General features: G+C 38.4%; 1 protein-coding gene across 1 annotated transcript in view; it reads left to right on the forward strand.

The window, feature by feature from the left end:
- Positions 1–1,295: 1,295 nt before the first annotated feature.
- Positions 1,296–12,445, forward strand: part of SEL1L (SEL1L adaptor subunit of ERAD E3 ubiquitin ligase) — a 58,619-nt gene continuing 47,469 nt past the window's right edge. The window contains exons 1-3 of the mRNA XM_046008051.1: positions 1,296–1,462; positions 7,000–7,037; positions 7,872–8,103. Coding sequence (XP_045864007.1) covers positions 1,393–1,462; positions 7,000–7,037; positions 7,872–8,103 — 340 coding nt within the window. The 5' untranslated portion in view covers positions 1,296–1,392. The remainder of the gene's footprint in view (positions 1,463–6,999; positions 7,038–7,871; positions 8,104–12,445) is intronic.

Below are 12,445 nucleotides of genomic sequence, written 5' to 3' on the forward strand. Positions count from 1 at the left end.
CTGCTTCCCCCTCTCTCTATCTACCTGCCTCTCTGCCTACTTGTGATCTCTGTCTGTCAAATAAAAAAATAATAATAAAATAAAAATAAAAAATAAAAAAATTTTAAAATGGGGGAAAAAATGCCTGGAGGTATTAAGATATGTGGCTAGGGTGGACTTGTCCAGAAACCTGACCTCAAGGGAGGTGAGGACTGAGTTCAACTCAGTTCCAGGACCAAGCTGACGGTGGGTGGATGCTAGGGAAAACAGAAAGACACAATTTGATGAGTGGGCAGGAACACAAGTCACTGCCCTGCTACCAGTGGGAACATGCCTGGAGTTGGTACTTGATACACAAGACTATTTCCTTGTCTGCAATGTGATCACCCTCACCTTTGTCTCCAAATACACCACTCCAGCCTCCTGAACTCAGGAGGAAGAAAACAGTGTAACTCACAAAAACGAAAGGGATAAGGACAAGGGTTTGAAAGGCTTTTTGCAAAGGCTGTGAGCACGTTCTCCGGATGATTATTACCTGATGGCCCTCCTAAAAATGACACTGGCATTAAAATGATCTGCACTGAATGGGGTTTCTTTCCATTTGTTTTGTCAGGGAAAGGAAAAGGGGTAGTGAGTTCCATCCCGGTTTCCCTATATATGGCACTGTTTTATCTACGTTCAACAAAATACTTAGAACTCGGTCTAGCTGTTGTACTTTTCCTAAGTCTCAGATGTGTCCAATTCAAATTTTCTAAATAAAACAAAGAGGAAGAACAGCTTAACACATTACAAACGCTTAACCTTATAATGTGTGTTTCTTGTTATACATGCTGGCTCAAACAAACAAACAAACAAAACACCCTGCGGGTTCGTGGCCTTGAGTTAACGTCTAGCCCAGGTGTTACTCAGTAAGTTCTCTTAACTTCAACACCCACCTGCACTTTTAAAATCTTGCTCCATAATGGGATACGTTTTCCGAGAGCACACTTCGAAAGAGGCCCGTGAAGTGTATTGTGGGAATTGTAGTCCTGGGTGACTTTCTTTTCTTCCCGGCCCTGGACTCACGCCCTGATTCCGAGATGGCTGAACCCAGATCTACCAATTAGCTGGGGCCATGTCGTGAGGCCGTGGTCCAACCGGGAAAGCCGGTGTGGGAATCTTGCAAAATTATTGGTCAATGTATGACCTCGGGGGCGGGGCAATAAGGTGGGCGGGAAGACTGCGGCGATTGGGCACAGAGCCCGAGGCGGCGGGCGGGGATTGGCTCCGCTCTAGGGCAGGGAGGCCTGGGAAGGGGCGGAGGAAGGAGACCAGAGCAGGAAGAGCAGCGGCGAGGCGGCGGCGGTGGCTGAGTCGGTGGTGGCAGAGGCGAAAGCGATAGCTCCAGGGGGTGGCAGCGGCCGCGGGAGCAGGATGCGGGTCCGAGTTGGGCTGACGCTGCTGCTCTGTGCGGTGCTGCTGGGCTCGGCCTCGGCGTCCTCGGGTCAGTATCCGCCCCCTCGGACTGGAGGCCGGGAGCCACCGCCCGCCCCCCCGGCCTCCATCCCGGGGCAGGGCCGTGGGGGCTCAAGCTGGAGACTCCACTCTCTCTGGTCACACCTCGCACTAGCCTCTCGCTGTCATTCCTCGGGCTTTGGCTGGCCTGGCATAGAGGGGGTGTTTAGGGAGCTAGAGAGGGGAGGAAGGGAAGGGGCGGTCACCCTGCCCACACCTCTCCTCACTTAACAAACTTTACGCGACTCCTTGCGAGTGAGGAATTGACTCTTGGGGAATAAATCCCGATAGCTGGCTTAGCTCCACAGTGACACCTGAGCCTTACTGGAACTTCCTCAACTCTCAGACAGGTTATGTGCTTGGGATTTGTAAGTTAAGTAGTTGACACACCTGGGGTTACCACTGAGCAGTGCCGGGTCCCTCAGACCAGGATGTTGACAGTGGTTTGGTGGATTGCTTAGCACCTGAGGTGCCCCTTATTTCCTGGTCTGTTTAAAAATGAAGACTTTTGATGTAACTGTGTCCACTCTCAATCCCTTTTTAGGAGATATTCCTGAGAAAGTGGAGTTTATCTCTGTCACCATGTTTCTGAGTTGCCCCATGTTTGTTGACAGTAACTCTGTGATATTTTTTTTAAGGAAATCTTGGTCCCTGTAAATTAAAAATGTATATAGCACCTGGTTTTCATGTTTTGTATAGATATAAAAATTCATGTGCTTTTGAGTTGATTTTCCAGTTAGCGGCTTAATACTAGGATTCTGAAATGTATTTTTCTTTCTTAATAGTTCAGTCTGCCTACATCTGAAAACTTCTCTTTTGGGAGTGTTGATAAAGAAGCCCTTAGTGTTTCTAAATGTTGGTAAAGAAACAAGTTAGTACAATAAAGCTTTTGGATTTTAATCAGTTTAGTTAACAAAACAGCTGTTCTGTGGCTTTAAATTTTTTTGGAACAAGGCAGGGTTTAAATGTCAACTTTTTTTTTTTTTTTCCAACAGAAAATTTCCCAGATGGTTATTTGAATCCCCAAATTATCTGTCCTAGTTGTAAGTCAATGCCATAACGTCATTCTGTTTCTAAAATAAGAGGTCTAAACCTAAAATTCTATCCATATTGTGGTTTGAGATACCATTTCAAAAGCAACAAGCATATGCTAGTTACTTTACTGCCAACATCATGCCTTGAGGTCTGCCTTCCCCCTTTTTAGTAATGGTTCGTATTCATGACCAAATCTCCAAAACTACCTAACTCTTGAAGCACTGCTAACAATTATTTGGCCACAGGAAATATGAAATACTGTTGAGTGTAATCGATAGAGTACCTGATGGGCCATAGACCACTTGCATCAGAAGTCCTCGTAGGAGTTTGTTAAACATGCAGTTTTAGGTCTGGAGCAGGTCTGGGTATCTGTAGTTAAACAAGCTTCACAAATAATTCTTCACACTAATGTGTAAGAACAGCTAGTTAAAGAACACGGTGAGTATTCCTCTGAATTCAGTTTGCAGAATTTAAAGAAAATTAAAGCCCTACAAACATTTTCCTGGATGTTCTGTTAACTAGATTTCATATGCTTAAGAGCTTCACGTCAGTGGAAATGGTACTTGAAGAAGTCATTTAATCAACAGTACGGATTCTCGGGATGTTATAATAGATTACTCATACTGAAGTGTTAAATCTTTGGATTGTGTTGATGTAAGCAGAGAACTGGGTTCGAAAAATGTCTGCTTGGATTTCCATCGTAGTTCACCTGTGCCAGGGCATTTGGAGCCAGAATCCATACTTAGCCAGAACTAAAGCAACAGAGATGTGCTGACAGGTAATAAAGGCACGTTGCACTCAAGTGCAATTATAGTGAAACACTTGTGTGAGGTAAAGTTTTAGAAATTGAGTACATGGATTTTCAGTTGACTTTTTTTATTCATTAAATTGCTTATGTATACAGGAAGTCAGCCTCATTATTAACGATTTGCTCCTATTTAAAAATCAAGTCTTGGGCCATAATTTTGTGTGGATTTAAAGTTTGAATGTTGCTGGTTACCAAAGCAAGTTGCGTGTTTACCAGGTATAATCAGCCAACAAAGGGAATCTTGATCCTATCACTGTTAGTAGTTGCTATTTCATATCTTGTTTTAAAGGCATATAAAAATATGACATTTTTGGGGTGCCTGGGTGGCTCAGTGGGTTAAAGCCTCTGCCTTCGGCTCAGGTCATGATCCCAGGGTCCTGGGATCGAGCCCCACATTGGGCTCTCTGCTCAGCAGGGAGCCTGCTTCCTCCTCTCTCTCTGCCTGCCTCTCTGCCTACTTGTGATCTCTGTCTGTCAAATAAATAAATTTTTAAAAAAGATATATGACATTTTTATTCAAAATGCTTTTTTTCCTGTGAATAAATAAAGGAGAAGGTTAAAAAGATAGTTCTCCATTTCCTCAGTAATGAGAAATTCTATATGTTTTCTCACTTAGAAATACTTGTTTTCTTATTTTCAGCAGGAAGAGACAAATGGTTTGCTTTTTCTTTTTTCTCCCTTTATGCCAGTGTTACAGAATCTTTTAAATTAGGTCCACCACTAAGTATTTCAGGTAATAGTTCTATTAGATATTCAAAGAGTAAATTTCAGATTGCAGACGGTGTTTAATTTCATTATTCTTTTCTTCCCTAAAACATTATTGTGAGTCAACAGGACAGATGGTATTATTCTCTTTTGACCGGTTGAGAAAGAGGAGGCTGACCAAGCTTGCTATTTTGAACCACGTGTATAAAATTAATATGTAATGAAGTGAGGTTTTGAATGATTTTGGAGTAATTAAAAATCAGGAGTATTGTAGGATCTGCACAGATTCAGTGGTAAAGCAGAGAGCAGATGTCTGCTCTCTTTTCACCAAACTCTTAGGACTTCTGTGTTTGAATGTCTATCAGTCTGTTTAGTTTACATGACAAGTTGGAAAATGAATTTATGATAATTACTTTTCCCTGAAAGAATATCCCTGGTACTTTTTGCCATTTGGTTGGCTGATATAATAAAGATGAAAATTAGTCTTTTTCAAAGGAAAGTATACAATTATTAAAGTAATGTAAACCATTATATTCTGGATGTGATACTGTTGAATGAGAAATCTGTAACTCTTCATTTAACTCTTTTGCATTTTTTCCTGATGTCCGTGTTCTGCTTAAAGCATTATTATTTTTGTTTATGCATAACTTAAGTGTCTTTGTCACCTGACTAATACATATCAGAAGTTTCTAGATTATAAGCAACTTCTATAAAAGTGTTATGTGAATAGATATATCAGTATGAGAGAGAAAATAGCTTATGCTTTAAGACTACCATCTGGTATAGACTTTCCCATTTAGTAAATGAGAAAGAATGTTCTTATTTACTAGTAACCTTAGTATATATTGCTAGTTTGAAGAGAAGAGAGACAGAAGCATGATGCAATTCATGTGAAATAACCCTGATGTCACAGGTTTCAATGTCTCCTGGAGTTTAAAAACATATTTTGCTACTTGAATGTGTAATAGCTTGTAGTATCTCAAATGTACATGTCTTCAAATTTACTTATAGGTATCTGTGTTATATACTTTTTTGCTGCGTATGTGACCTGTTGGAGAAGGTACTAAATTTCATGATTTAGTGATTAGTAATTTAAGAGTTCTGGCTTATTTATAAGTTTGGGGATATACTATATACATTTACACAATTAATGTCTGCTCTTGATACATTAACTAGTTAATGTTTGTGATTATTTAAACATATCCACTCATACAACTTTGATATATGGTAGAGATGAATTTTTTTTCCTTTATCCAAATGTTGCTGAGAATGGAATTTGAACCATGTTAGAATTTGGGCTTTGGGTAAAACTTGTGAAGAAGTTAGCATGAAGGATGATTGTTAATTAAGTGCCATCACTACCTAAATGTTATAGGTACTGTGGGATAATACATGCTATATACCCTTCACTTCCCCACCCATCAGAAATAAAATATTTGGAAGGTAGTCTAAAAGTAGTAAATGTGAAAGTAACTATAGTTTAAGTGTTCTTTGAATTGACAGCACTTTTCTTGTATGGCAAACCTCACTAGTAGACTAGTTTTCTCAAATATTCAAAAGAAACAAATACTATGAAATAGTGTTGTGTATTTTACACATAATGAATTGGTTATACTTTTTTTTTTTTTAAGATTTTATTTATTTGACAGAGATCACAAGTAGGCAGAGAGGCATAGGAAGGGAAGCAGGCTCCCTGCTGAGCAGAGAACCCAATGCGGGGTCTCCATTCCAGGACCCTGGGATCATGACCTGAGCCGAAGGCAGAGGCTTTAACCTGCTGAGCCACCCAGGCACCCCAGGTTATACTTCTTAAAGTTAGCTCACTACTTCGATAATACAAACTCCAAAGCATATTTTTGTTATGCTTGAAAGAGTTACAAGTTACAAATAATATTTAAGATATAACCATATGAAGTAAAGATTAATGGCAACTGTAACACCACATTTTCTAGTAAAAAGCACATGGTTTTGTAGCATTTTGTCTACTGGTCAATTTCTTATATAGCTTATGAGCTTATAACTGAAGGTGACTCCTGGGTAAAATTGATCATTTTAAGAAGAAGAAGGAAAACTAGAGACCATCTAACAGTTGTTTTTCGTAAACTGGCCAGGATTACAATGACCAAACTTAAGCATATGGACATTTGTGCTCCGTGTGTTTGTATAAGATCAGGAAAAAGAGTAGCAAGTAGCCAGAATAGAAGTAATAGCACAGAAACACAGAATAATAGAAAATTAACATAATTGGACAAAGCCAAAGCAGTAGATATGAATTTGGAAGAAAGATGTAACCAGGGGCTGGATTCATTGTTTATTTAATATAAGATACTGATTTCTTAATAAATAGATCTCATGTGAGTAAGTACATGATGGTATGATGCTACTTTTTGCTTTTATCTCGTTAACTCTTCAGTGAAATAGAACACAAATCCTAAATATCTTAGTCTGGCAACTCTTCTGTCACGTAATAGTAATTGTTAGTGTCCCTCTTTAGCAGTCTCAGTGAACAGTAAAATGCTGATCATCACCAGCACTAAAATAAGCTCTATAACTCCAGATTCTGAGCAGAGGAAATAATAGGTGGAACCCTGAACCACAGAATCAGAGATTTTATTTTTTAAGTTTAGTAACTCAGTAGTAGAATAAATATGAACAAAAGAATTGGATGCTGTCTGAGGAAGTGTCTCGTTTTGGTGGTGGTGAGGGTGGTGGTGGTAATTGGTCTTCTTACCTGAATAAGGCACTAGATGAAAGCAGTGCCTCCCCTGGGAAAGAGGAAGAACTGTTCCATCTAACCCCTTGCTTTCCTTTTACCTAATCTTTTCTGTACAATTGTTGAATACAACTGATTTTTAGATAATTCTAGGTGTATTTATCAAGTGTCTGATTATCATTTGTTGTATTTATCAAGTGCTTTAACAATACCTGTAATTTCCCAACAAGAAGGATGATGAAATTGTCTTGAAATTTCTTTACAGATGAAGAAGGCAATCAAGATGAATCCTTAGATTCCAAGGTGTGTACTATAATCTGCATTGACCAGTATTTGATGCCCAATTTAAAAGCACGAATTACATGTCTTAGAAAGGATATGAAATCTGTCTTTTGAGCAACAGAATGGGATTAAGGGAAAAAAAGAAAAAAATATATGTAGCTGGTATCAATACCCTAGTTCTTCTGGGGAGAAAAAAATCACTGACCTGTAGGAAACAGAATAATATTTTCATTCAGAGTGTTGGTTATTAGGTTTAAATTTAACTTGAATGTGCTGCGTGTGTAGAGCCTGAAGGCAGTAATATTCTACTGCCTACTGATGGATTTTATTCCTGTTTTTTTAGTTTTTAGGGTTTTTTTTTTAATTTTGAAGACTTAACTGCCATTTGTTTCCACTTCTATCAGTTTTTATAAATCTGTGGAGTTAATACATTTAAATTGGTTGGTTGAGTGAATAAGGCTGATTATGTATCCAAGGAGACCATTCAGTTATGATCTCTGATCTCTAGATTTGAGGGAATATAGATGAGAAACAAAGTTGTAGTACAGGGCAGAAAGTTGTCATAAGGGCAAGTATAAGCTATGTTGGGAGTTTGTAGGGGCCCCTACTCCAAGCTTCAGGAGTTAAGGAATGCTTCCTGTGAGAAATAACATTTAAGTTGAAATCGGAAGAAAGAGTCACGTTAGGCAAGTGAGGAAGGCATGTGATGAACACATACCAAAGTTTAGAGAGATGAGCAAGTATGGCACGTTCACAGCTGAAGGAGATGTATCTGGATTAGTAAAAGTAATGGTCAAGTTGGGTTGGAGACAGTCCTGATACTATTTGAAAACTAAAAATATCTTATATTCTCAGACTTCTTTGTCATCAGATGAGCCTGTAAAGGACCATAACACAGCTGGCAGAGTAGTCGCTGGTCAGATATTTCTTGATTCAGAAGAATCAGAATTAGAATCACCTATTCAAGAAGAGGAAGACAGCCTCAGGAGCCAAGAAGGGGAAAGTGTCACAGAAGAAATCCGCTTTCTAGAATCTCCAAATCCAGAAAACAAGGACTACGAAGAACCAACAAAAGTACGGAAACAAGGTAGTCTGGACATTTTTCTTGCTTTGCCTAATTTAGGAAGGAGATAAGTGAAATTTTTAACTAGTGTAGAAAGATGCAGAAGTCTGGTTTTATTGATTATGAGCCACGTATTATGTGTAGAGTGTAGTAGTTAATGATTTTCTAGGTTTTTATATATCAGAGTTATTCACCTAACAGATTTGACCTAAGTTACATAAGCTGAATTCGATAATCAAAATTAGATTTGTATTAATATCCTAACATCCTCTTTTTGTACTCCAGTATGTAATTGTCTGTCCAAGTGGGACACAAAATGGAAACTTGGGAAAAATCATTTAATACGCTGCTCTGGTTATGTTCAGAATTGTGTTAGGATTTTTACTACAATAACCTTCCCAATCACCTAGGAAATTGATATAGGTGTTTATCTAACTGAAGCTTATGTAAACTTTGATCCCTTCTAACTTTTACCTTCTTGACACCCTCTATTTTTAAATTTAAAACTCGCTCTTTCTCATAGTAGAGTGTGCTGAATACCTATCCTTCTAAGAATTAATTATTAATCTACTCAGTCCTGTCCCACCAACCTTCTGTCATTTTGTTTATTATTTCAAAGATCACAACGATACCCACTTACTACTCTGTTACTAGTCACTTTTGGAAATTGATCCAGATTTTATCTTTCAAAAATACAATTTTTTAAAAAAACTAGAATTTTTTTATTACAAATATCCATACCCATGAATAGAAAAACCATGTCTAAAAAAATTAAAATTAAAATTACTTTAATCCCATGAGCTAGACATCACAGCTGTTAACATCATGGAGAAAACTCCTCAAGCTCTTTTCTAAATGTATAGTTCTAAAAAGACTAAATTGGGTCAAAATGTATATACTGTTTTACAGCCTGCATTTTGTGCTTAACAGTTTGTCTTGAACGTTTTCCCCTATCATTTAGTATTCTTTTAAAATTTGGTGGTTAATGGCTATAAAAAATTTTACAGGTAGGAGCCCTGGCTGACTTATTTGGAGGAGCACGTGACTCTTGATCTTAGGGTCATGAGTCCAAGCTCCATGGTGGACATAGAGATTACTTAAGTAAATAAAACTTTAAAAATTTACATGTAAATATACCATAAATTAGAAACAGATTGTTTATAAATTTTTTTTGCTGGGAGATCATTTTAGATGTATCTTTGTGCACACCTATGAAAATTTTCTGAGAATTAGTTTTTTAAAGTAAATTTCCTGTACTGAATGTAAAATTTTAAAAGATATTTGATCCCATACTGTTAAAAGGTTAAAAAAAAAAAAAAGTAATTCTGTCCACTTTCTCTGAAATGACTCCTTTTCCTGTGCCTCAGCCAAAAATATGTATTACCATTTTTAAATTTTTGCCAAATATTATAGTTTAATTCATTCGTTTTTATTTTTTTATGAGGGAGGCTTCAAAATACACACAAAAGTGGAGGGTGGTAGTGACCCCCTTGCCCATCACCCAGGGTCAGCAGCCCTCCACATTCTTATTCTTGCTTCATCTCTGCAACCCACATGCATCTACTCTCTTCTTTCCTAGAGTATTTACAGCAGATTCCATGTTATATCACCTGTGTATGTATCTCTGAAAATATGGCTTTTTTCCCCCCAGCAAACCACAGTGGTATTATAATGCCCACAAAATTAACGATTTTTCTTTAATCACCCAGTCCCCAGGCCCTCTGCAGTTTTCCCTGTTGGTTCAGGTATCTTTTTAGAACTGATTGGTTTGAATCAGTATCCACACCAAGATCTTAGGTTTCTCTTAATCTATAACAGGTCATTCTCCGTTGTTTTTTATTTCATTTTATTTGTTAAAGAAATAATGTCCTTTGTGCTATACAGTTTCCCACATTCTGGATCTAGCTGGTTGTATCCTTGTAATGTCATTGAACTTACTCACTCTCTGCTGTGTAGTCTGTAAACTGGACGTTAACTGTAGACGCCGAGGTAGATTTAGCTCTGGTTTTTTCCTGAGACTATCTCATAATAGAGTATTGTGTACTTCCTAACATATTACATCCAGAGGCATAGAGTATTTGATTGTCCCACTTCTAGTAATTGATCAGTGAAGCTGGGTGATGTCAGCCTGATCCAGCCATTCAGAAGTTCCTCACTGACCTTTCACCCAGAGGCTTCCACAACCATTTTGTTTGTCTGGATCCATTATTTCACTAGGAATCGCAAAATGATGTCTTTCTGATGTATAACACCTCCTGCATTTGTTACCTGGGATTCTTTTATAAAGAAAAACTTGCCCTCATCAACTCTTTGCTTACCCTGAAACACAGTCCTTACAAGCAGGATAAATGCTTGGTTCTTTCCCTTGAAATATTTTCAAGTAATAATTTGGTGCTCTAGCAAACTCCAGAGGAGGCCAGTAGGTACATTTTTGTCCGTTTGTTTCTGTTTGCTTTGCTTCTGAGCATCATTCCAGATCTGGGCGTTTCACATATGTTTGCTTCACAGGATTGCAGTCCTTTTTCATTGCTCACATTATCCTAATTTGGCATACCGAGAGTCCCTTTAAGTTCATTCTTTTGGACTAATCATAACAGACTTTTAAACTTGTTTTTATTTTTCAGGCAAGATGGGATATCTTAAATTCATCTTACACATTCCCTAACCTTGAAATGAATCAGCCATTTCTCAAGGAAAAAAAAAAAAACCCAAATTCCTTTTCGTAGGAAATTGCATTTAGACACTATAATCTAGGCACCAGGAACATGCATTGCAACTGAGTTGTCATACTGGTCACTCTTTCTGGTGAATACGGTTAGGAAATGTATCATTCATCCTGGTTCTTCCAGTTTGAATTAAACATTGTAAAACAAACAAACAAACAAACAAAAAAACCCAGTAGGTCAGATTCACAAATTGTGAATTCAAAAGAATAAAGAGATCTTACCCAGTACCAAACTTCACTAATATTTTCAGAGATAATAATTATCACAAGACACAGGTGAAGTGTCAAGAAGTTCAGACTGCCAGGGCTACTCCCAGGTCCTCCTTGCCTCAATTAGGGTGCACCCTGGCCCAGATTTTAACATACGAGGCCTCTAAATGGTGTATATGGAATGTCACTTCCATGAAAGGGAGCTGTTTCCATTATAAAACATCTCCAGTTTAGTCTCTGATAATTGCATAGCTTATGTGATATTTTCTAGGAGGTCATTCCTCAAAATATATATATCCCAGGTTTATGTACAGTGAGCAGTCTAGACACACCACGTCCATCCTGCTAAAGCATTCCATAGGTAAGAAGAACCCTCCTGGGATTAAGTACCTTTAGTGTGTTTGACAGAAGGTCTTTCATCAGCATGTTTCTAACATGATTTGAGCATGTCACCTCTCTCTGTTTATATATAACATAAGTTACATATGCATGGCTTTGAGTGTGTGCAGTCCCAACTACATTAGAACTGGGTAATATGACATTTACTTCTAGACTTTCTTCCTTTATTGGCCTCTCATCCATGTCTCTGCCATATTGATCTTCCTAAAACCCAAATTTGATCCATAACTCCTCTATTTACAACCCTTCATTATCTCCCCATTTGCCTGTGAGATGCAGCACAAACTCCTTAACATGATTCCCAAAGCCTTCCATGTGCAGCATGCCTGTTGGCCTCTGTGACTTCATCTCCCACAACTCTGCCCAAAACCCTCTTACAGCTGTATCAGACCCTTCACCAATCTTCAAATACACCATGCAGTTTATGCTTCTAGGTCATAACTTGTGCAAGTTCTTCCTACTGTTTGGAATACTTTCCTCACCCCCTTGCCCAAGTTTATCATATTTCTACTCATCCTTAAAAATGAACGTAAGTTTCTCCTTTCTGAAGCAGATCTGAACCACCAAGGGTAGTTGAAGAGAACTTCAACTTTAAGAACTTTAAGAACTTACTGCTTGGTGTCCCTGCTTTCCCCTCTTCCCCTTATGTCAGTTCTCTTAGCAGCAGCCAGAGCAGTTCTCCTTCCTGTTCAGAGCCTCCGGTGGCTTCCGGTCACATTCAGAATAAAGTCCAAACAAGGCTTTACATGATCAAGTGCTTCCTATCCCTCTGACTTCATCTTCTGCCACATCCCTTCACTCACATGACTCCAGCCATTTTTGCCTTCTTGCTGTTTGTTGACTATTTCACACTTATTTCCAGCTGTGTCTGGGATCCCCAGGACCACACCTTCAGCTTAGTGATTCTCCGTGAGACTCACAGGACTGAGCATGTAGTCATACTTAGGGCTATGATTTATTACAGCAAAAGAACACAAAGCAAAATCAATAAAGAGAAAGATACATGGGTGAAGTCTGGGGAAAACATGCAGC

The sequence above is a fragment of the Meles meles genome, chromosome 6, assembly GCF_922984935.1.
Source record: "Meles meles chromosome 6, mMelMel3.1 paternal haplotype, whole genome shotgun sequence".
Taxonomy (NCBI): Eukaryota; Metazoa; Chordata; class Mammalia; order Carnivora; family Mustelidae; genus Meles; species Meles meles.